This window comes from Jaculus jaculus, chromosome X (assembly GCF_020740685.1).
Source record: "Jaculus jaculus isolate mJacJac1 chromosome X, mJacJac1.mat.Y.cur, whole genome shotgun sequence".
NCBI classification, from domain to species: Eukaryota; Metazoa; Chordata; class Mammalia; order Rodentia; family Dipodidae; genus Jaculus; species Jaculus jaculus.
This window is the reverse complement of record NC_059125.1, coordinates 43,479,739-43,506,166: the sequence shown is the minus strand read 5'-3', so window position 1 is coordinate 43,506,166 and position 26,428 is coordinate 43,479,739. Positions and strand designations below refer to the sequence as shown.

The window sequence follows — 26,428 nt, the reverse complement described above, 5'->3', positions numbered from 1 at the left end:
TCTTCCACTGATAAGTTTATCTTTGTGTCTACTCCCCAAAAGTGTTTCAGACTTTGAATTTTTTTGATTGAAGAATATTTACATAGACTTTACAGATCGAACATCCCTAACCTAAAAATCCAAAGTCTAAAACTTGAAAACGTGGGTACTGGGGAATCGAACTGAGGTCCTTTGGCTTTCCAGACAAGCACCTTAACCATTAAGCAATCTCTCCAGCCCCATATATTTTATTTTAAATAAGCATTAAGTAACATTTTTTAAAAAATTTACAAAATACCATTATGCAGGGCTTTATAGGGGTCATCTCATTCAAGATAAATGAGAATTATAGGACTGTAAGTATATTAATGTTTCTTAAAACTATTGACAATATAATTCAACTATTTAAATTATATTTACTATGGAGATGTGAAGATATATAAAATGTTTATTAGTAGGGCTGAAGAGATGGCTCAGCAGTTGAGCTGCTTGCCTGCAAAGCCAAAGGAACCGGGTTGATTCCACAGAACCCATGTAAGCCAGATGTACAAGGTAGTGCACATGTCTGGAGTTCATTTGCAGCAGCTTGAGGCCCTGTCATGCTAATTCATTCTATCTCTTTATCTCTCTCTTTCTCTCCCTCCCTCCCTCCGCCTCTTTGTCTCATAAATAGATAAATTTTTAAAAAGTAAAATAAAATAAAATGTTTATCAGTAATGTGATCAAAATTTTAATCATTTAAAATGATATAAACAAGTGCTAAATTTCATATAGATAACATTTGTTAGCGTAATTGTAGCAAAATAATTTAAATTTTTTCTGAGCCTTCAATTTTTCTGAAAATTGCAGTTTTACCAAGAAGTGTTACTTGTTTTCTCAAATATACTTTTGCTTTGACCTATTCTTTATTCAAACTGTTTTGTGCACTTACTGAAATGTGGCAAACAATGCTCACCATATACAAGAAAATCTTATTAAAATAAATACAGTTCAAACAAAAAATCTTCATTCCTTTTACCATAGATTCCTCAGCCAGTGAACTAATCTGAGGTTTTTTTCAATATTTTCTTTAGTTCTTGATTTTATTTATTTATTTGAGAGAGAGAAAGAGGTAAATAAAGAGAGAATGAGTGTGCCAGGGAGTGCAGCAACTGCAAACGGACTCCAGACACATGTGCCAATTTGTGCATCTGGCTTATGTGGGTCCTGGGGTCTTTGGGAATTGAACCTGAGTTCTTAGTAGGCAGACACCTTAACTGCTAAGCCATCTCCCCAACTCCTAACTTGAGTTTTAGAAGTTTTCTGACTATAAAAGATAATTTCATATTATTCTGTGACAGAAAATTTCTGAATGGATCCTTGGAGTTTTATTAACAGCTTTTATATATCCAATCAATGACATTCTCGTTCTGTGTATGGAAAAAAAAATTGGACAAACACTGAGCAAAGCTTTAAGGTTTGCCTAATGAGTTCTCCTTAGACTGCAATTGTAAGATGTTTATTCTGGTCGTATCCAGAAAATAGACTAGACAAAAAGCCAATTATACCCATTTTTTTCTCTTTTAAACATCCCTGCATCCAATTTTGTTCATAAATCTATCCTTTCATTCACTCCGCTATTCAGCAAATATGTGTTTATTCCAATGTGTCAAGTGAGGAACATACGATTATTCCCTTTCTCTTAGAGATTAATTTTATTTTTAAGTATACAAAAGAAACTTCAGATTATTCCACTTAATTCTAGTCTGTAGATTTTTTTCATTGTTACAGAATCTTTCAAACACCCAGAACTTCTCTAAAAGAATATAACAAACAGCCAAGTATCTACCACCCAGATTAATGCACATTAAACTTTTGCCATGTTTCTGTCAAATCTTTCTAGTTATAACAATTATGCTTATGTTGGTATGTGTGTTGTCATGTATATTGAAGATATTTCCATACATATTTTATATTTTTATATGTATGTGTGTCCGTGGTGTTTAGTGTTTTGGGTTTTGTATAAGTTATGTCCCATAGAACATACCCTTTTGCAACTAGATGCATTTTTTTTTTAATTTTCACTAAGCAGTGGTTTTGAGCTGTGCCTGTGTTCATGCACTTGTGTGTGGTTCATTGCATTGACATATATGACATGACATAGTCCATGTTGTAAATAGACTCTTCCTTCTCTATGCTTTTACTGAACTATCCTGATTTGCAATTGTTATAAACATTGAGCATCATATCTATATTCTAGTGTATGTGTGTAAGTGATGCTGTAAGATACCTTGCAGTAGATTTGCTGGATCATAAGGTATGCACATCTTCAACTTCACTCTTTCAAAGTGTACCTGAGATGACAGAATCATTTATCAGTCTGTTTTGAATTAGGTATATTTTAAGTCCTTTACCAGGTTATCACTTTTAGCTTGTTTGTTTAAGTTTTACTTTATAATATTTAACTTTTTTTCCATTTTTATCTAAAAAAATCATAGTGGGTTATCTCATTTTTATTAGAATTATGATTTTATATGTTAATAGCGATTTAGGCATAAAATAAATACAATGAAAAATTATACAAGATTTTAAAGTGACAAACATTTACTTTCTGACATTTCAAGTCAGTCCACAATTTCCTTTACTTTTTTATTTTTAACTTTTTATTGACAACTTCTATATATAGAGATAGTATATAATAATACAAAATTCCTTTACTTTTAAACATATTTTAAAGTTAGTATTAAGTGCCTAATTTTAGTAACTCTTTAGTGACCTGAAAACAATGACACCTCATTTAATAATAATTAATTCGTTTAATAAAAATAATTGTTAAAACCATGAACTTACCCTTATAATCCTGGTTTAGTATTAGCTTCACAATGTATTTTGAGATTTTCACATACAGATTTTAAATCCAGTGATGAATATAAACTTTTATTTACCTTGAAATATTTTACAGTTAAACAAGTGAAATAATAGATACACACAGAGCTTTGAGGAGATTGAAATTTGTAAATGCTATGGCTTTGTTGGTAACTTCAAGGAATGAAGTGGTTGGGCTGAGTCATTCTTTTTAGCATGTTTACTTCAATTACTCTTAGAGCTATACTGCATTTTAGCAGCCAAAGTTGTGTCATGCAGGGAATATCCTGGTTTAAATTCTGAAGTGCTTTCACTTCTGCTTGATTCGCCTTGAAATCGCCTAAAAAGAAGTTGACACATGATTTTGCGAATGTTACTGGACATCAGGAAATACATGACTGGATCTAAGCAGCTATTGAAAGATGAGAGAACCAGCATGATCTCATTGGTTTTATGAACTATTTCCTTCCAGTAACATGATGGTGCATTTAACTGTGAAGAAATGTAGATGAATCGAAAGGCATGATAGGGGACAAAACATATAGTAAAAATGATCAGTACGATAAAGGAATTTCGGGCAGTAGTAGCATATTTACTAGAATTGGGAAATTTTGACCTTTTTTTAGAGATCCTCAGTAGATTCTTGCCAATCTTAATATAGGAGAGGATTATTAGTAGGAAAATAAGCCAGAACATTACCACAAGAACAACATTAAAAATTGCTTCTCCTTTTGCATTATGCTTATCTCTGTAATGGAAACACATTGTGGAATTGTGCCCTTCTTTCTTAAGTGTTAAAATAATCATAGTTAAAAATCCAGCAAGAGCAACTATCCATACTATACAACAAACATAAACACTTTGTTTGGTGGTTATTGCCCTCCGTTGTTGTATAGACCGATTAATTTTTATATAGCGATCCAAACTGATGAATCCAAGCAAAACAATACTAATGTACATATTCATATAAAACAGGGTTCCTACAACCTTGCAAAGAATCACACCAAGGGTCCACTTGTTTTCATTGATGTGATACATTATTCGAAAGGGGAGGCAGAAGATGAGTAGAAGATCTGCGATGGCCACATTAAGTAGATAAACTTGAATGGAATTTCTTTTGCGGTGGATACCCAGAAATACATAGAGGGCAATGATGTTCCCAACCAGACCCATGATGAAAATAACAGAGTAGAATGATGTTAACACAGTGGATAGTAGTTTTTCATCCATTGCACAGCTGGTGACATTTGACACTTCTGGGGCTTGATCACTGTGATTAGTTATAAAGTGCATTCTTTGAGAGGAGGAAGGCCAGCTGCCAACTGAAGTAGTCGTCATTGTTTTAGTGTGGCTTTTTCACTGTCTTCTTGGAGGATCAAAATAGAGTAATAAATGACATGTTCTTTGTGTGTAGTTCGTCTCCAGATCTTGCCTAGAGCATAATGACAAATACTCAGTCATTTGATATGTTAATAACAAGTACTTTAATGCAAAGCATAATAAGTGACTAACCAGGCAAAAACTATGCCATAGAGCTATATCTCTGCCCAGTAATTGATTTCTTTCTTTGTATTTTTGCACACACACACATGTATGGTGTATATACGTGTTTATATGTATGTAAGCACATTTATGTTTGCAGGTCCATGTGCACATGTGTGTGGAGGCCAAAGATCAATGTCAGGTATCTTCTTCTATCACTCCCTGTCTTATTTCTTGAGACAGGTTTTCACTCTGAGCCTGGAGCTCATTGAGCTTTGGATAGATAAGCTAGCCAGCAAACTCCTGGGATCTTTCTGTTTCACCACCATGCCTGACTAGCATTTTACATGAGTGCTGGAGATCCAAACTTACATACTCATGCTTGCACAGTGAGCATTTTACCCACTGAGCCATCTCCCCATCCTATTAATGTTTTAGTTAGTGTATAGAATAATGTATTTCACTATGACATTTTCATACTTATATCATTGTACTTTGCTTAGTTCATCCCTGTTACCATCCCCATCCCTTCTCCCCCTGCTGCTGTACCCTTTCCCCTCCTGCAAATGATCCCCTTCTGCTTTATAGATATTTTATTATTTATTTATTTATTCGAGAGAGAGAGAGATACAGAGGCGGAGAGAGAATTGTCACACCAGGGCCTCTAGCCACTGCAAACGAACTCCAAGTATGTATACCACCTTGTGCATCTGGCTTATGTGGATGATGGGGAATCAAATCTGGCTCCTTAGGCTTCACAAGAAAGCACCTTAACCACTAAGTCATCTCTACAGCTCCCCTTCTGCTTTAATGTGCTAATATAAATATATATTATACTTCAGAGAAAATGTGTTTTGTCCTCATTACTTACTCTTGTTCTCCCTCCCTTAGATCTCCTCCCTCTCTCCACATGGTCACCCTTCTCCTTTCATGTCCTGTGTACATATATTTTTAAATCTAGATTCTACATATGACAGAAAGCAAGTGATATTTATCTTTCCATATTTTCTTGATTTCATGTTATACATAGAAAAACCATATTTGGAAGACTGTAGCTTCTCATAAAACTCTATATTTTGATCCAGAGCAAACTTTTGATAGAGGGTAACATCCAGCTTTAGAATTTGTCAAAGAAGAGGAGTTGGTTCTAAGAAAGAAGAAGTGGCTGCTAAAGAGGAAGTTCTGTAAACCCTGGTGAGAGATGTCTCTGGAATTTAGGGCAACAGAGGGGAAAGACGAGTGGGACAGGAGGAAGGGAGAAAGGAAGGAAAAACTGGGTCTATGATGGCCTGTGTCTCAACTACAGGAAGACAGATGTGACAAAGTTCACTGAAATATCTAGGCATGTTTCTTGTGATCTGAAAAACACGTTTAAGAAGGAGGCAAGCTATTGATTATATAGAATCTTGACAGTAAGAGGGAAAAGGGGTGTGCAGAGGGAGGGCCTTTTGTTGTGTGGTTGCACAGGGAGCTCTCCAAGGCTCAGGTAGAAACATCCTATAAACATGTGAAAGGATGTTGAGAATCAAAACGGACTGTGACTCTGGCAGCTCAGGTAGCTGAAGTGACTTTGAAAAACTCATCTCTATGTAGTTTTTTCCTCCCTTCACGATAGATTTTAAACACTATTAGGATGACAAAACAAGGCTTTTTTGTTTGCCTGTGTACCAAGTGCTTAGCACAATAATTATTGAATGAAAGGGGATTTAGTAGAAAGATTTGCAAAGTACTCTATGTTACTATTTTGCCATATCAAAACACAAGTACTGGAAGGGCTTCAGCTGCCTTAACAGAAACAAAATGACATTTGCTGCCCCGTATATGAGGCTGCTGCAACCAAAACAAGCCCTATCTTGGGTTGAATCCATACCTAGGTAGTATCTTAAATGAGAATTTTTAGTGCTAACCTGGTTATGTCCCAAACTGATAGGATCTCCTCAGGAATATCCTGTTTCATCTTGCATCAGCATATTTAGCAAAAGGCCATGGACCAAAGTGGGAGAAGAGGAGCTCAAATTATGTCACAGAAACAAGGTGAAGAAAATAGGCACATTCCCCCTGCATCTGGAATATTTCACAAGAAGATCTCTGCTTATCATATGTGCTTCAGAAAGAAGAGCAAGGATCAGTGATGGAAATGGCAGAAAGTTATTGCCTTTTTGGGAGGAAATGTTTTTTTTAAAATGAAACCATCTAGCTGGACAAACAATAACACCTTACTGCTGGAGATTCTCAAAGCTGCCATCATTTGGGTACTTTATAGAAGGAATTCTCCATGATGCTCAGTTGTAGCTTCAGGTGAGAATCCCCTGGAAGGTATTTTTAAAGATACCAGAGCTCCTTCCCAGGTATGCTGCTATAATTGGTCTGGAAAGAGCTTTTGATACTGGTTTCATTAAAAGCTCCTAGAAGTATCAAAACTGAACCCTTGAACTAAATGGCCACACCATTAACTCATCTTTACTTAGCACTTGCTGTGAACCAATGTTGAGCACATTCTATATTCATTTATGTAATCTTTTTAAAGTTTAGAAAGATTGTATTAGATTAAGAGAATAAAAGAGGAGAGATTATGAAGAGCTCCTGCCCATAAGAAGGCAGATATTTATTTTAAGAAACCATTTAGGGCTGGAGAGATGGCTTAGCAGTTAAGCGCTTGCCTGTGAAGCCTAAGAATCCCAGTTCGAGGCTCCCTTCCCCAGGACCCACATTAGCCAGATGCACAAGGGGCACACACATCTGGAGTTCGTTTGCAGGGGCTGGAGGCCCTGGTGTGCCCATTCTCTCTCTCTCCCTCTCTCTCCCTCTCCCTCTCCCTCCCCGCCTCTCTTTCTCTCTCTCTCTCTCTCTCTCTCTCTCTCTCTCTCTCTCTCTCTCTCTGTGTCTGTCACTCTCAAATAAATAAAAAAAGAACAAAAAAATTAAAAAAAAATTTTTAAATATATAATTTATGTATTCTTTACAATAGCCATGGAAAGTAAGGAAGGAACCTTAGGTTGGGATCTTTACCCATGAATTCACAGCTCTGAAGTGACAGTAACCAAATTGGAACTGAAAGCTGACTCTAATGTACATGATCCTTTTTTAAAAATATTTTATTTATTTATTTGACAGAGAAAGAGAGAGAGAGAATGGGTGCGCCAGGGCTTCCAGCCACTGCAAACAAACTCCAGTCGTGTGCACCCCCTTGTGCATCTGTCTAACATGGGTCCTGGGGAATCAAACCTGGGTCCTTTGGCTTTTCAGGCAGACACCTTAACCGCTAAGCCATCCCTCCAGCCCTCCATGATCCTTTTCATTAAACTTCCCTCCTTACCACTTATGATCACCATTTCCTTACTAATGGTAAGAGAGAGTGAATGGGTGTGCCAGGGCCTCCAGCCACTGCAAATGAATTCCAGATGCGTGCACCCCCTTGTGCATTTGGCTAATGTGGGTCCTTTGGCTTTGCAGGCTAATGCCTTAACCACTGAGCAATCCCTCCAGCCCTTAGTAGTTTTAAGAAGAGATTATACCATCTATTTTTGCTTCTTTGGAAGAGGTATTAACCTTTCTATTCACTAGGTCCACTTAAATAAATAAATAAATCAAAGTTTATGGAATCACAACTCATTCATCAAAATTTTCATCATATCTCCTGGAACATTTCTCCACAAACTTACTTATAGGCCAGCTACCCATAACCAAGATGTTCCTAGGAAGCCACTATCAAAAAGAACCTGAAACCATTTCCTTAGCTCTAATCTGCAAGTAAAATAAAAAGGTAATGATTGAACAATGGTACCAGCAAGTCTTTCTGCCTTTGCTTAATTTCAAATTAAACAAAAGCAATAGATTTCAATAGGAACCATAAAATATCATGTAGTGCCAAGTATCACATGGCTATCATCTACTTATTTATTAACAAATTGATAGAGTAAGTCCTGTTTTAAATTTGATGGCTGGCATTTGTCTCCTTTATAGTCAGTTGGGAGCTGGGTTTGGTGACTCGGGTCTCTGACTCTAGCTCATTGTGAGCCTAAGACAAAATTATCACAAATTCAATGCCTGCTTGGGCTACAGAGTGAGTTCAAAGTCAACCTGGAAAAGTTAGTGAGACTCTCCCTCAAAACAAAATGCAAAAAGAAGCCAGGCATGGTGGTTCATGCCTTTAATCCCAGCACTCAGGAAGCAAAGATAGAAAGATCACCATGAGCTCAAGGATGTTCTGAGACTGTATAGTGAATTCCAGGTCAGTGTGGCATAGAGCGAGACTCTAAAAAGAGTACTAGGAGTATATCTCAGTGGTAGAGCACTTTCCTAGCAGGTGTAAATCAATCTCCACTGCACCACAGAATATAACTAAATAAATAAGTAAATAAATAAAAAGAAAGTTATTTGGCATATTCCATGTCACTTATTATTCTTAAAGCCATTAATTGATATTTAAAAATTACCTTTTAGGGCTGGAGAGATGGCTTAGTGGTTAAGCGCTTGCCTGTGAAGCCTAAGGACCCCGGTTTAAGGCTCGACTCCCCAGGACCCACGTTAGCCAGATGCACAAGGGGGCACACACATCTGGAGTTTGTTTGCAGTGCCTAGAAGCCCTGGTGTGCCTATTCTCTCTCTGTCTCTCTCCTCTCTCCCTCTCTCCCTCTCTCCCTCCCTCTCTCTCTCTCTCTCTCTCTCTCTCTCTCTCTGCTTGCAAATAAATAAATTAAAAAAATAAATTAAAAAAAATAAAAATTACCTTTTAGATGTTTTAAGAATTTTCCAGTGTAGGGCTGGAGAGATGCCTTAGTGGTGGTAAGATGCTTGCCTATGAAGCCTAAGGACCCAGGTTTGATTCTCCAGTACCCACATAAGCAGGATGCACAAGGTGGCATAGGTGTCTAGAGTTCATTTGCATTGGCTAGAGGCACTGGAGTACCCATTTTCTCTCCATCTACCTCTGTCTATCTCTCAAACTAATTAATTCATTATTTATTTTTAAAAGAAAATAAAAATAATTTTCCAATGAAGACCAGAAACAAATTGGTATGTTTTACATGTGACCTATGTAGTGGTCACACTTTTATTTTTCTAACAGTAGATATTAAATGTTTGCTACATGACAAATCCCATTCCTAAGTACACAGACCTGTGTTAAGATCTCGTACCCCCACAACACTACTATCCTACCTCTTCCTAATTTTTCAGGGGCTGCAGATAAGCAGAAACTTTGAAAGTGTAATTGGGTATTAGAATATAATATCACATTGTTGTGTTGGAATACATACCTATTTGATAATGGACTTGATAATAATGCCTGAGTCTTTTCAGGCCATGCTTCAAAATTTTCATAAATGCTGCATACAGAAAAAATAGGAAAATAATACTATTAGTGGTATATATTGTTTTGTTATAAACTTAACTGATATTTTTATTTTAGCTATTTAAATTAACAAAAGTATATTTTGTGTTTTCTCAAATATTGTCATTATTTACTTCTGAAACATAAATTTTAGTTAGCCTGGATATTACCATAAGATAGTAATAATATAAAATCTATAAGTTAAAAAGATAACTTAGTAAAGTCAAGAGGTTATAGATAACTTATAATGTAATTAAACTTTACAGTACCTGAAAATAACTTTTAGTGCATTCAGATATATCTGCAAGTCTTTATGACTATGCAGATATAGTATGAACCATGTGGCTATGTTGATAATAAATACCTTCATTTCTCAGAATAACCATTTAAAATTGTATTTAAATTTGAGGCAAAGGGCTACCCAAGCAGTTTACTCAATGGCTGTAAAAGCAAAGAATTGCTGGTATCAAAGTAGTCTTCTCAAAGTGAATCAGCCTTCACTATGACTGCTCAAATAATCAAATTTTTAGTAACACAGAGGGTCATTTATGTAGTTAAAAAAAATCAGTGAATACTTACAGTTCAGGCTTTCCAAGTAAAGGAGTAAACCCCAAGCTGTCCTGGGTTCAGTGGGTTGTGTCAGCTGGGCTCTTCCATCCAGCCCTGCTGCAATTGGCTAAAGTTCCTTTTTTTATATATATATATATATATATTCACATGTGATGGTAGGGTTTCTTTTTCCCCTTCTCTTTTTTTTCAACAACACAACCCTTGGGCTCCTTTTGAAGCTATTAAAAGGCTTCACTGCCCGGCAACAACTTCAACCTCTTATCAACACTGAACTGTAGAAAATCACATTTTCTTTTTAAGAATGACTTCTAAATTGAAAACTCAAGGGGGTTGTTTCAGTCATTCCTAACGTAAAAAGAAAATGTTTATAAGTAATTAGCAGTTTCTGTATTTCCTAAGAAGTGATATATAATTTGTTACATGAATTTTTAAAGCATAAACATTAAATGTTTCCTTCTGGATGCATTTTAGAAATTCTAATTCCCATGAAATGGTCTTTCTATACTGATTTACAAAAACATTAGTAATACCTTTTTACTCTTTAATGTTATATAAGTTTTATTTGTCCTGTAGTCATTTTAGTATATTTTCATGTATTCCTTTAAGGCCTTGGATGTGTGTTCTAAAGTAGTCTTATAATTGTAAGACTAGATGAGATCTGTGATGTCTTTAGCCCCAGTTTATCACAAGAAATTACCAAAGTAAATAAATGAAAGGCAAAACAAACAGATTAAGGGATTGTATAGTTCTCATTGTGGCCCTAGTCCAGTATAGCCACCCTCCATGCATCTGTGTTAACTGCTGGCTCTGCAGTTTAGTGTTATTCCCCTTTTTGTTGTTTAGAATGAAGAGTTGGCTGTTACCCTTCCCATAATTGTCATCCTGCAACTTCTTTTCCAGTAGTATTTCACTCATTGAGCTTTATGGAAGATTCTAAGTGCTTCTGGGTGTATTTTTCTGAACATCATATCTCCAGAGGTTTTAGTTTGTTCTGAATATATTGCATGAGACAGTATTTCTACATTGCTAGAATAAAAAGGCTTTGTGGTACTTACTTCTCCTTTAGAAGCTCTGAGAAGGAAGATGACAACTCTCTTGATCTGGCAGGTTTTTTTCTTACTGTGGTAGACAATACATAGCATTAGATTTTCCACAATAGCTATTTTTTTTTTTCGAGGTAGGGTCTCACTCTGGTCCAGGCTGACCTGGAATTAACTCTGTCATATCAGGGTAGCCTTGAACTCATGGCAATCCTCCTACTTCTGCCTCCCAAGTGCTGGGATTAAAGGTGTGCGCCACCATGCCCGGCTCACAATAGCTATTTTTAAGTGTATGATTCTGTAGTGTTAAGTGTACTGATATTGTCCTATGCCAGATCACTAGCACATTTTCATGTTGCAAAACTAAAACACTGTACCTACAACACTAGTTACTAATATCCCCTATACTTTCACGATTAGCTTCAAGTATTCTGCTTTATATTTCTATGATGATTTTTGCCTGCTTTTGACACTTCATAGGAGTGGAAACACTCCTACATTTTTGACATTGTATGACTGGTTTATTTCGCTTAGCATAATGTCCTTGAGGTTCAGCCATTTTGTAGCATTGAACAGAATTTCCTTGTTTTTTTATAGCTGCATAATATTCCATTGTTTGGCTATATCTCACTTTCATTACCCATTTAGCTTTCAGTTTGTATTGGGTTGCTCTTGGCAAATATAATACTACAATGAACATGGGTATGCAATATCTCTTCAAAATCCTGGCATGATTTTGATGACTAAATAGGTATTTACTTAATGCCATTCTGTCTAGTGAAGTCTAGTATAAATATTCTTTTCATATTGTGCTTTTGCCCCACACCTAAACCATACCTTTTCAAATTGTGGAGTTTTTTTTTTAATCTAATTGTGTTTTTAAAATCACATTTGCTTCTCAGTATGACTCAGCAAGACTACCGCCAGATTTGATTATAGTCTTCTAGTTCTTTATATGAGCTTTTTCCTATTCATTCTGTACTTTCTCTTTTAACTGTATTTAGCATATTCTTTTACGTCCTTTCCCACTAATCCTTCTTACTTTTCGTTTGTGGGTATCACAACTTACCTACTTCTGTGAAGATGGAGATAGGAAAGAAGAAATAAAGGTGCATCCTTATTTGGAACTTTCTGTTATTGATGTCACCATCCTTTTCATGAAACCTCACCCTAGTTAAATTCAGCTGACAGCCTCTGCCAAGTCTGCACCTTACCAGATAAAATGAAGACTCCTGAGTAAAGCATACAAGCCTTCATGTTGGGCTCACTCCAGACTCATGACCACAAACATAAAGTGGATCTCTGTACTCAATCCCTACTGCTTAGTCCTTGTACCCTTAGTCTGGGGGTTCCCAAAGCATGGCTCCCAGAGCAGTAGCACCAATACCACTCAGAAGGTTGACCTTGTCAAAACTGGTCACTCTTGACCTTATCCCAATCCCACAAGCCAGTAATCCTGGGCATGAGGCCCAGCAATCTATGTGGATTCTGATGCTAAAATTTGAAAATCTCTGCTTCATTGCATTCAAAAATTGGTGTTCACACCTTTACCCTTCTAAAACTGTCTGTAGCCCCATTTTCTTCCCCACTCCCACATGGTGATCACCTTTTGTTTTGCCAAGAAAATAGGAAGGGAATCTCTTCTATATCAACAGGACACATTTTATGGTTTGTCAATTTTATATACTTTTCCTATTGTAAAGCATTACTTTGTATGTTCTACCTTTAAAGAAAAAGCCAAAAATTGATAAAGATGGTTACTAATATGAAGGGAAGTGTTGAGAGTAGGAAAAGAAGACAAACTTAGACCTTTCTCAGTTGTATTTGCTTTATAGTTTTGAACTTAGAACTATAGGCATCTTTTATATTATCAAAACCCCAAACTAAACTAACTAAACAAATGAACCTTATTAGATTGTAAAGTGAAAATGTAACCACAAGGAAAATTATCTTAGGTGACTTTATCATAGGGTATGACTTTTATATATCATTTTATATATACAAAAGTAGTTGAACAAATTCTAGATATCTTTCAATTAGATGCTCACTCTGTGGTAACATTTCTCTACCTTTGTTTATCCTTGTCTAGTTTATCTATCTCTTCTTTCATCTGTACATTTCATAAAAACGCAAAATTCTTTTATATGTTCACAGTATAATAATAAAAACCACAGAATTTACATTGAGAGGATGCTGTTATATTATTGATAGATCTTGTTCTCATTTTACCAAATGTCCCAATACTGTTCTTTGTAGCAAAAATACCAAGTTCATGTATTGTATTTAGCTGTTTTGTTTCTTCAGTTTCATTTAATCCCTTTAATCCAAACCTGTATTTGAAGAATATAGGCCAGATACTTTCTAGCATACCTATCCATCTATTTTTTTTTTCCCTGATGACTAAATCTGGCTGCATGCTTTGGTAGGAGTAACACAGCGATGTCACTGTGCATCAGATCACAACAACTTTTACCTAGTCCTATTATTACCAGTGTTAGCTTTGCTAGTTTCTGCTAGGTTTTTTCCCCTGTAAATTAGTATTTTACCTTTGTAACTGTTAATATCCTATCGGAACATACTTCAAGATAATATAAATATGCTCTCTTTCAAGTTTCCCCACTTAATTAGCATCTTGATTTTTCTAATTCCAACATTTCTTCTATGCTTAATTTATCTTTTCCTTAAACTTCCCATTTCGCCCATGCATTTATTTACTTATTTATTTGTATCAACCTAGGCTCACAGATTCATATTTTACTCAGTGTAAAATAGTGTTGTGATATAACTTGCCTAATATATTTCAGTGACAAAAAGAATCACAATGAAATTGTATACAGTATGTACTCTTGTTAATGGTGATGTAGGCATTGTTATTTTATTTTTTTTTAATTTTTATTAACATTTTCCATGATTATAAAATATATCCCATGGTAATTCCCTCCCTCCCCACCCCCACACTTTCCCGTTTGAAATTCCATTCTCCATCATATTACCTCCCCATTACAATCATTGTAATTACATATACACAATATCAACCTATTAAGTATCCTCCTCCCTTCCTTTCTCCACCCTTTATGTCTCCTTTTCAACTTACTGGCCTCTGCTACTAAGTATTTTCATTCTCACGCAGAAGCCCAGTCATCTGTAGCTAGGATCCACATATGAAAGAGACCATGTGGCGCTTGGCTTTCTGGGCCTGGGTTACCTCACTTAGTATAGTACTTTCCAGGTCCATCCATTTTTCTGCAAATTTCATAACTTCATTTTTCTTTACCGCTGAGTAGAACTCCATTGTATAAATGTGCCACATCTTCATTATCCACTCATCAGTTGAGGGACATCTAGGTTGGTTCCATTTCCCAGCTATTATAAATTGAGCAGCAATAAACATGGTTGAGCATGTACTTCTAATGAAATGAGATGAGTCCTTTGGATATATGCCTAGGAGCGCTATAGCTGGGTCATATGGTAGATCAATCTCTAGCTGCTTTAGGAACCTCCACACTGTTTTCCACAATGGCTGGACCATATTGCATTCCCACCAGCAGTGCAGAAGGGTTGCTTTTTTTCCACATCCCCGCCAACATTTATGATCATTTGTTTTCATGATGGTGGCCAATCTGACAGGAGTGAGATGGAATCTCAATGTAATTTTAATCTGCATTTCCCTGATGACTAGTGACGTAGAACATTTTTTAAGATGCTTATATGCCATTCGTATTTCTTCCTTTGAGAACTCTCTATTTAGCTCCATAGCCCATTTTTTGATTGGCTTGTTTGATTCCTTATTATTTAACTTTTTGAGTTCTTTGTATATCCTAGATATTAATCCTGTATCAGATATATAGCTGGCGAAGATTTTTTCCCATTTTGTAGGTTGCCTCTTTGCTCTTTTCACTGTGTCCTTTGCGGACATAGCCCATTTTTTGATTGGCTTGTTTGATTCCTTATTATTTAACTTTTTGAGTTTTTTGTATATCCTAGATATTAATCCTCTATCAGATATATAGCTGGCGAAAATTTTTTCCCATTCTGTAGGTTGCCTCTTTGCTTTTTTCACTGTGTCCTTTGCGGTGTAAAATCTTTGTAATTTCATTAGGTCCCAGTGGTTAATCTGTGGTTTTATTGCCTGAGCAATTGGGGTTGTATTCAGAAAGTCTTTGCCAAGACCAATATGTTGAAGGGTTTCCCCTACTTTTTCCTCTAGCAGTTTCAGAGTTTCCGGTCTGATGTTAAGGTCTTTAATCCATTTGGATTTAATTCTTGTGCATGGCGAGAGAGAAGAATCTATTTTCATCTTTCTGCAGATATATATCCAGTTTTCAAAACACCATTTGCTGAAGAGGCTGTCTCTTCTCCAATGAGTATTTTTGGCATTTTTATCGAATATCAGGTGGCTATAGCTACTTGGGCTTACATCTGGGTCCTCTGTTCTGTTCCACTGATCTACATGTCTGTTTTTGTGCCAGTACCATGCTGTTTTTGTTACTATGGCTCTGTAGTATAGGTTAAAATCAGGTATGGTGATACCACCAGCCTCTTTTTTGTTGCTCAGTATTATTTTAGATATTCGAGGTTTTTTGTGATTCCAAATGAATTTTTGGATTGTTTTTTCTATTTCCATGAAGAAAGCCTTTGGAATTTTGATAGGGATTGCATTAAATGTGTAGATTGCTTTAGGTAAGATTGCCCTTTTCACGATATTGATTCTTCCAATCCAGGAACAAGGGATATTTCTCCACTTTCTAGTGTCTTCTGCAATTTCTCGCTTGAGTGTTTTAAAGTTCTCATTGTATAGATTCTTTACTTCCTTGGTTAGGTTTATTCCAAGGTACTTTATTTTTTTTTTGATGCAATTATGAATGGCAGTGATTCTCTGATTTCATCCTCTGTGTGATTGTTGTTAGCATATATGAAGGCTACTGATTTCTGTGTATTTATTTTGTATCCTGCTACATTGCTGTAGGTTTTGATCAGCTCTAACAGCTGGCTAGTAGGGTCTTTAGGGTCCTTTATGTATAGAATCATGTCATCTGCAAATAATGATAACTTGATTTCTTCCTTTCCAATTTGTATCCCTTTTATGTGTGTCTCCCGCCTTATTACTATGGCTAAGACTTCCAAAACTATATTAAATAAAAGTGGGGACAGTGGACACCCTTGTCTTGTTCCTGATTTTAGTGGAAAAGCTTCCAGTTTTTCCCCACTTAGTAATATGTTGGCTGTAGGCTTGTCATAAATAGCCTTTATTATATTGATATATGTTCTTTCTATTGCCAGTCTCTGTAGGACTTTTATCATGAAGGGATGTTGGATTTTGTCAAATGCTTTCTCTGCGTCTAATGAGATGATCATGTGATTTTTGTCCTTCAACCCGTTTATGTAATGTATTACATTTATAGATTTGCGTATGTTGAACCATCCCTGCATCTCTGGGATAAAGCCTACTTGGTCAGGGTGAATGATCTTTTTGTTATACTCTTGTATTCTGTTTGCCAGTATTTTGTTGAGAATTTTTGCATCTATGTTCATGAGGGAGATTGGTCTGTAATTTTCTTTTTTTGTTCTATCTTTGCCTGGTTTTGGTATCAGGGTGATGCTGGCCTCATAGAAGGAGTTTGGTAGAATTCCTTCTTTTTCTATTTCCTGGAAAAGCTTAAGAAGCAATGGTGTTAGCTCTTCCTTAAAAGTCTGGTAAAATTCAGCAGTGAATCCATCTGGGCCTGGGCTTTTTTTAGTTGGGAGATTATTGATAACTGCTCGGATCTCCATGTTTGTTATAGGTCTATTTAAGTGATTAATCTCATTTTGATTTAATTTAGGTAGGTCATATAGATCAAGGAAATCATCCATTTCTTTCAGATTTTCATACTTTGTGGAGTATATGCTTTTATAGTATGTCCCTATGATTTTTTGAATTTCTCTGGAATCTGTTGTGATGTTACCTTGTTCATCTCTGATTTTATTAATTTGTGTCTCTTCTCTCTTTCTTTTGGTCAGATTTGCTAAGGGTTTATCAATCTTGTTTATCCTTTCAAAGAACCAACTCTTTGTTTCATTAATTCTTTGGATTGTTCTTTTTGTTTCTATTTCATTAATTTCTGCCCTAATCTTTATTATTTCTTCCCGTCTACTACTTTTTGGTTTGCCTTGTTCTTCTTTTTCCAAGGCTTTAAGGTGAAGCATTAGGTCGTTTACTTGCGACCTTTCTAATTTCTTAATATAGGCACTTAAGTCTATAAATTTACCTCTTAGAACTGCCTTCATTATGTCCCAGAGATTTTGGTATGTTGTGTTCTCATTCTGACTGGTTTTTCTTCTCATATTGGATCTTTTCATAGTGTCCCAAATATCTTGAAATTCCCACTCATACTTTTCTATAAGTTTGTCTTTCTCTTTGTTGGACTGCATTAGGTCTGCCACCTGGTCTTCTAGCTTAGATATTCTGTCCTCTCCCTCATCCATCCTACTGGTGGGATTTTATACAGAGTTTTTTATTTCATTAACTGTGTTCTTCATTGCTGGTAATTCTGACTTTTTTCTTTATTATTTCTATTTCCTTATTTATGTCTTGTATTGCCTTCTTTATTTCATTAAATTGGTGTCCTGCATCTTCTTTGATTCCTTTGATTTCCTCTTTGATTTCTTCTTTGATTGTTTTGATGTGTTCTTTGACCTCTTTGAACATATTTATAATCATTCTTTTGAACTCTTTCTCAGGCGTTTCCTCTAACTCTTTCTCACTGGAGGACATTTCTGATGCATTAATACTTTTAGGTGGATTTATATCATCTTGCTTTTTAGTGTTTCTTGTGTTGTAATGTATATATTTTTGCATCTTGGATTAAGTTAATGCTTGGATTTTCTAGCTAGCTGTGTATTCTTAGCTGTATCAATTGATTTGATGTAATATATTTTCAAGGTAGGACCTTAAGGTGTTAGGTGTGGCTCTTAAGACACTCAGAGTATCTACAAAGATGTTCTTAGGGGTTGAGTTTCCCTGCTATCGGAGTATTCAAGCAGGCTGAGTGGAATAAAATACAGGTAGATTCTAAAATTTAACTAAACACTGTACACATTCAATCAAAAACAGCCCCGAGTATGTATGCAAGAGTAGTTATTATAACGACCAGATCCTCTATCAACAAAGAGGTTAAGATTTCTGGTCTGTTGAGGGATCCAAGTCAGCTTGTGACCAAGTGAGACCCTTCCCTGGTGCAATCCCCGTTACCTTGGGTGATTTTGGTCTCAGTCAAGTTGCTGCCTCGGTCGTCGGGCTGCTGTTCTGATTTCTGGAGCTGGGCACTGGCTTTTCCTGTGGGGCAAACTGAGCCGCTGCTGCTGTAGCTGCCACTGCTGGAGTCACCACTGCTGCTGAAGCTGCTGCTGCTGTGTCCACTGCCGCTGCTCCCCCTGAAGCTGCTGCTGCCAAGTCTGCCGCTGCTACCACTCCTGCGTCTGCTGCTGCTGGGGCCGCTGTTACTGGTGCTGGAGCCGCTGATGTTGCTGCCGAACTCTGCTCCTGCTTTGGTCCCGCTGTCAGCCCAAGTTGGCGTGGCCGGGTCCCGGGCCGCTGCTCTGTTCGCTGGAGCTGGGCTCAGGCAGTGGGGGAAGGGAGGGAGCCGCGGCTGCTCTGGTTCTCTTGCTGCTCCAAGCGTTCTTCTACTTCGCAGTGTGCTCCTCCGTTGCTCGCTGCCGCTCTCCCCTCACGTTTCCCGAGTTGCAGAGAGCGCGGTGTGAGGGGAAGCTCCCGCACCTGGCTTTCCTGCGGCTCGAGCCGAGTCTGGCGGCTTTCTGGTGCACCGCGGCCACGGTGGTTGGCTGAGCTGCCGGAGCCGCTTTTCCCGCCTGTGCAGGCTCTGGATGCTCTGGAACTCTTCTACTTCTCTGCTACCGCTTCAATTTCCTATACACCTCACTTTTTAGTAAAAGTGTGTATTTTGCTGAGTTTTTTTTGGTCTTTTTCCCCCCTAGGCTGCTTTGCCGTGGTACCTAAGCTGCCTTCTTAACTGGAAGTCGGCATTGTTATTTTAAAACATACATATACACACACACACATACACACACACATATATGCACACACTAAACAACAAGGCAAATGGTATTTCTATCATTAGATACCAAAATAATTTGATAAATCAAAGAAATAAAAACCTTATCGTTATTTAGGAGTGTGAATTTGTAGGGTTTTTTTTCCTTCTAAAAATACATTTTTCATTTCTGTCTACTGAAAAGTCAAAACAGTAATAACTGAGAAGTAATACTATGCCTAGTACCCACATTGTGTGCTAAATTCATTTTCCCACTAAAAAGTACTGTGGAGTGGCTGGAGAAATGGTTTAGCTATTAAGGTGTTTGCCTATAATGCCAAAGGACTCAGGTTTGATTCCCTAGTACCCGTGTGAAGCCAGGTAAACAAGATGGCACATGTGTGTGGAATTTGTTTGCAGTGGCTAGAGGCCCTGGTGTACATATTATTTCTCCTTATCTGCCTCCCTCCCTCACACAATGTTTTTCTCAAATTAATAAATAAATAATAAAAAACATTTTTTAAAAGTATGGGGGCTGTTCAGAGAAATGACTTTTCTGATCTGGGGTTAACAAAGTCCTAGAATCTTAGGAAAGGACTTAAAATGGACTTAAAGGGTTGCACACTAGACAAAAATGGGACCACTATACAAAATGAAAAGGAGAGAAATTGATTAAAACATATATAATATGATATATAATAATATAATATATATATAACATATATAATACAAGTCTATATACCCATAATAATACAAAAATAGCCTTCATTGATCACCTTTGTAGGATGCCTAGAAATCAACTCTCTCCTGAAAATTGTTCACAACATCTTTATTTGTAATATAAAAAATGATAAACAGCCCAAAATGTCCATCCACAGGAAACTAAATAAGTATTCATACTGTGGAATCCAGCAATAAAAAGAAATGAATTTTATGTGTACTTCAATAATGAGCTCTTAGGAGCCTCTGGATCTCTGGCAAGGACAAGGAAAAAGAGGGTACCAACACATAATGTATCCATATAAAATACCTTGTTAATAATAAGTAATAATAATAAACATAAAAAAGAAAAAAGTTTTGTTCCAAATCACATACAAGTCCAAACATTTGTAGCTAGGATCCACATATGAGAGACAACATGTGGCACTTGGCTTTCTGGGCTTGTGTTACCTCACTAAGTATAATCCTTTCCAGATCAATCCATTTCCCTGCAAATTCCATAATTTCATTTTTCTTTACTGCTGAATAGAACTCCATAGTTTAAATGTGCCACATCTTCATTATACATTCATCAGTTGTGGGGCATCTAGGCTGGTTCCATATCCTATCTATTGTGAATACAGTGGCAGTAAACATGGATGTACAAGTATCTCCAAGGTAGTGTGATGAGTCCTTAGGATATATGCCTAGGAGGGGTATAGCTGGGTCATATGGTAAATCTATTTTTAGCTGTCTCAGGAACTTTCACACTGATTTCCACAATGGCTATATCAGATTACATTCCCACCAAGAGTATAGAAGGGTTCCTGTTTTTCCATATCCTTGCCAGCGTCTATTATCATTTGTTTTCTTGATAATAGCCATTCTGACAGGAGTGAGATGGAATCTCAAAGTAGTTTCAAGTTGCATTTCCCTGATGGCTAAAATGTAGAATATTCTTTAAGATGTTTATAGGCCATCTGCATTTCTTATTTTGAGAACTTGCTATTTAGTTGCATAGTACATTTTTAGTTGAGTTGTGTGATTTCTTAATGTTTAGATTTTTGAATTCTTTGTATATCTTGGATATTAGTCCTCTGTCAGATGTATAGCTGGCAAAATTTTTCTCCCATTCTGTATGTTGCCTCTTTGGTCCATTCTTATAATGTCCTTTGCTGTACAAAAGCTTCGTAATTTCATGAGATCCCAGTGGTTGATTAGTCATTGATTTCCTGAGCAACTGGGGTTATATTCAAGAAGTCGTTGCCGATGCCAATATGTTGCAGGGTTTCCCCTACTTTTTCTCTAGCAGTTTCAGAGTTTCAGGTCTGATATTAAGGTGTTTGATCCATTTGGACTTATTCTTGTCCATGGAGAGAGATAAGGATCTATTTTCATCCTTCTACAGATACATATCTAGTCTTCCCATCACCATTTGTTAAAGAAGCTATCTTTTCTCCAATGAGCATTTTTGTCATTTCTGTCAAAGATCAGCTGGCTGTAGCTGCCCAAACTTACATATGGGTCCTCTGTTCTGTTCCATTGATCTATATGTCTGCTTTTGTGCCAGTACCATGCTTTGTTACAATACCTCTTTAATATAGGTTAAGGTTATATAAGGTTATACCACCAGCCTTATTTCTGTTGTTCAAAACCTTCATGCTTCCAAATGAGTTTTAGGATTTTTTCTATTTCTGTGAAAAATGCCATTGGAATTTTGATGGGGATGCATTATATTTATGGATTGCTTTTGGTAAGATGGCCACTTTCACAATATTCATTCTTCTAATCCAGGAACCAGGGATGTCTTTCCATTTCCTAGTATCTTCTGCAGTTTCTCTCTTGATTGTTTTAAAGTTTTTCCTTGTTGAGATTCTTCACTTCCTTAGTTAGGTGTATTCCACGGTACTTTATTTTCCTTTTTTTTTTTTTTTTTTTTTTTTTTTTGAGGCAATTGTGAATGGGAATGATTCCCTGATTTCATCCTCAGCATTTTTGTTGGTAGTTTGTAGGAAGGCTATTGACTTCTGAGTTTTATATTGTATCTTGCTATATTGTTAAAACATTTATCAGCTCTAACAGTTTGCTGATAGAGTCTTTAGGTTATTTCATGTAAAAATAATATCTGCAAGTGATAATTTGATCTCTTTCCAATTTGTATCCTTTGTATATGTGCCTCTTGCCTTACTCCTATAGCTAAGACTTCCAGTACTATATTAAGTAAAGTGGGAACAGTGGGTACCCTTGTTTTGTTTCTGATTTTAGTGGGGAAGTTTCAAGTTTTTCCCCATTTAGTATAATGTTGGCTGTAGTTTTGTCATAAATAGCCTTTATTATGTTGAGATATGTTCCTTTTATTCCCAGTTTCTGTACAACTTTTATTATGAAGGAATGTTGTACTATGTCAAATGCTTTTTCTGCATCTATTGAGATAATCATGTTATTTTTGTCCTTCAGTCTATTTATATGGTATATTACATAATTAATTAATAATTAATAATAATTGATTTGTGTATGTTGAACCTTCCCTGCAGATGATAATATCTTGATAGGGATTTGAGTTACACAGATGCAATGCATTGAAACTCTCTAATGGTACACTTAAGATGGTATGACAATCTTAACCTTAAAAATTTTAACAAATATTGAGTTGTAATGATGTGTGTGATATATTAAAAAAAAAAAGTAAACTGATGGTTGCATAGAAATACAAGTAGATATTTGAAAATGTACCAAAATGTTATAGAGTCAAAGCAATGAATATATAGATATTTGTTATCTATTCTTTTAGTCTTTCTGCGGTTAGTAGTTTTCATAATAAAATGGTGAATAAGACCTCTATTTTGGATCTATAAATATATCTAATAATATGAAAAGTTGTTGGTGAACTTACAATAATGAGTCAGGCAGATAACACCTGAATCTACTGTTATCAGTAGAAGTAAGTCACCCAGACATGTTCTTCCTGTGGCTATATAATAGTTTCCCCATATATGAAGTATCAATTCATGAGACTGAAATTGAAGTTGAATCTAATCAAGATTCTAGATCTAACTACCAATTAACATGAAATACAACAGAGCCTGGAACATATTCAGTGGTACACTATGGATATTGTCAAATCCAGACTGTGAAAGACTTCATGGGGGAAATTACCCAGTACCTTGAGAAAACATGATATTTTTTTAAAGACACTGGCAGAGAAAATATGTAATATAGCAATATGTGGACCTTGGGTTCCCACCCCCCCTTTTTTGAGTCAGCATTTCATGTAGCCCAAGGCTGTCCTCAAACTCATGTAGCCATGTAGCTGAAGCAGGCCTTGAACCTGATCATGCTTTCATTATCTCGCAAATTCTGGGGTTTGGATTCCATTTTAATGTAAACCACTATAAAAAGATATTGTTTCAATAGTCAAGAAAAATGGAATTTTGACTGAATATTAGATAATTAAATTGCTCTGGATATTGTAATGTTATAGTTATTACTCTGTTAGATATATCCAATTATAAACAGGTGAAACTATATGATTTTTTTAGAATTCTTGACAAAAAACAATAATAATAACAGTCAATAATTGGTCAAACTAGGTGATAGGTATAGGAGGGTTTATTAACTAATTTTTCTCTACTTGTAAATGTTAAAAAGCTAAATTTAAACAATATATATATATTTTTTTTACTTTCACATTCTCTTCTAGTCGAATCCCATGTCTCCATTCTTAGTATAGGAAAACATGGAAAGATACCATACTTAACTTACTCCACATCATATTCACATACCCTTCAAAACCTGGTCCCATGGGGAATTTTATCTTCATCATGCCACCAGCACCACTATCACCAAAGTCCCCGGTGACTTCCAATTTGCCAAATGTAATAATCTGTTCTCAGTTCTTAAACAACTGTAGTAGCACTGATCGGTCCTTCTTGGAAAAGTTTCTCCCCTTGGCTTCAGATACCAACTTTGCCTTTCCCCTTGTTTCACTGTCTGACCATTCTGTTTCCTTTGCTAGATTATTCTCATCTTCCTGCCCTCCATTGTAAGTACGCACCAAGGCTTGTTCAGTCCTCTATTTCTATTACTAGTTAGTCACTTAAGAGACATTATTCATTAACTTGGATATAAATACCATTTACATCCTGTTAATTCCCATATTTACATATCTAATTCCAGCTTCCTCTTGAAACTCCTTTTATAAAGATCTTATGCTCAGTAGTATGAAACTGGATTCTTGAGTCCCTTACTAATAACCTGCAGCAGTATTTCCAATGTCATTAAATGGCATCTTTATTTTTATGTAATTGCTAATTACAAAAACTACTTGTCACACTTGACGTGCCTCTCTCAGACACCCATCTATATCCAGTAGCAGTTCCTCTTAACGTTATTTAAACTACATTTGACCACTTCTTATCCTGTGCTTCTGACACTCCAGTCAAGTCCATGATACCATCTGTCTTGGTTGGTCAACTGCAGTGGCCTTTTCACTGGTCTCTTCAAACCTCACATTCTTATACTCCTACCATCCCATCTGCAGAGCAGCCAGAGAGTGTGCCCATTTTTAACCCTACAACTGATGTAGTGCTCTCTGCTGAAGCCCTCCAGTGCTTTCCTATCTCACTCAGCATAAAATCCAAAGTTTTGACGATGGCTTGAAAGCTGTTAGATTACATTTCCTAGCATTCTTCTCATGGTCATTCTTTTCCAGACAATATCCCTTCCTATTATCAAAACATACCAGCCATCTCCATGCTTCTGGCCTGAAGCCTTTTTCCATGTGGCTTATTGGCTTTCACTTAACCCTACTGTCTGTTCACATGCCACACCATTAATCTTTTATGACCCTACTACATAAAGTAGCAGTTTACTCACCAGCTTATGATTATAGTATACACTCTGTTTTTACAGTGTGCTAATTTGTATATACCCAATTTATTTTTTACCTGAAGTTCAAATATTATTACTCTTTTCACTTCAGGATTTATTGAGGATGGCTGGATCCACACTGACGAGAATTACATAGATTTTAGTATAAGATTAACTTTGGAATAAATAGTGTCAACAGACTATGAGTAGTGTACTATGCGCTTCTGACATAAGCTTCTACTGCTTCCTAAGAACGTGTAAATACACTTCCACAGTCATGGCCAGCATAACCTGTTTGGATCAAAGGTGTATTTTCTTCTCCTGCATTATGGCCATCTTTCCCAGGCATGCTCATTTACTGTGTTCTCCCATAGACTTATCTTTGCCAACTGAAGATGAAACCCAGGGCCTTGCATATGCTATTCCATGAGCTATTCCCTCTGCCTCCATAGATAGATCTTCTTGCTTCTCTGTCATGTCATTTTACTCACTATTGATTTGTACACTTGATTTTCCTTTCTTCTCTCTTTCTCTTGCTCTCTCACAGACATATATTTATATTTGAAGGGTCTACTTCCTTTATTCTAGACTCTGAAAAGGCTTGCAAACTTATTTGGACAGTAAGAGTAACTTCCATAGTAGAATTCTGATGCTCTCAGTCAGGAGAATAAGAATCCCTCCCACTTCCATATATCACCAATGAATATCTGCCTGGATATGCGAGCTCCGTTTTATTAACAGGATGACTTGTTTTCATGCCAGCTATCACATCAGCTAAAACTATTATTTGATACTTGAAAAAGTATTGGAGAGAATAAAAAATATATTTCCTCAAAAGGCTTGCCTGTTCTTACTAGCCCATATTTTGAGAGTGGGTCATAGATACTTGCAATTAAGTTTTTCCTGATATCCAACAAGCTTCCAAGAAGACATAGGTGCCAATGAGGTCCTTTAAAGAAAATACAGTTGTTAGCTAGGTGTGGTGGTGCACGCCTTTAGTTCCAGCACTCAGGTGTCAGAGGTAGGAGGATCACTGAGTTTAAGGCCACCCTGAGACTACATAGTGAATTCCAGGTCAGCCTGAGATAGAGAGAGACCATACCTCGGGAAAAAAAAAAAAAAGGAAGAAAGAAAAGAAAATGCAATTGTTAACTATAAAATGTGATACTTAGGAAACCCTAGACAAGCATGCTACTCCTTCAGTAGGATGTCATACCCTTGACTAGAGACTGACCAAGTGAACTCCTTTCTCTCGTCTCCTCCCTCACCTCTCACTCCCACAGAGGAAAGACAAATCTAGAGACATGTTCACGGAGAATATTGGATTCCTTTGGAATAAGGTTCAACTATATTCATTAAATCCAGGATCCATGTTACTTGGGAGGGATAGATAAAGACAAGAAAGAAGATGAGGAGGGCAGATAAGAGAGGGTTGTCAGCAAAGGTCAAGGTATAGTGGTTCTATATGTAAAGTCAGACATTGTGTCAGGAAAACATATATCCCTGAGACAAAAGTAAACTGCCATTCAAATGAGGAGAATATTGCCTGAAAAGGAAGAAAATATATCTGTGTTTCTTGAGAA

The 26,428-nt window shown here is 36.5% G+C and overlaps 2 protein-coding genes across 14 annotated transcripts in view; one reads left to right on the top strand and one right to left on the bottom strand.

Annotated features, from left to right (window-relative positions):
* Cask (calcium/calmodulin dependent serine protein kinase) overlaps positions 1 to 26,428 on the top strand; it is a 361,845-nt gene that overhangs the window by 200,438 nt on the left and 134,979 nt on the right. The gene's annotated exons all lie outside the window — the stretch shown is intronic.
* Positions 2,466 to 10,311, bottom strand: Gpr34 (G protein-coupled receptor 34). Of its 2 annotated transcripts, XM_045140295.1 has the most exons (3): positions 10,217 to 10,311; positions 9,564 to 9,632; positions 2,466 to 4,255 (listed from the first exon to the last, which is right to left on the bottom strand). In XM_045140295.1, exon 3 carries the CDS (start codon positions 4,159 to 4,161, stop codon positions 3,049 to 3,051), a length of 1,113 nt encoding a protein of 370 aa, XP_044996230.1. In that variant the 5' UTR covers positions 4,162 to 4,255; positions 9,564 to 9,632; positions 10,217 to 10,311; the 3' UTR covers positions 2,466 to 3,048. The 2 variants fall into 2 exon arrangements, with proteins under 2 accessions (XP_044996230.1, XP_004665812.1); XM_004665755.2 differs by lacking the exons at positions 9,564 to 9,632; positions 10,217 to 10,311 and adding an exon at positions 6,213 to 6,332.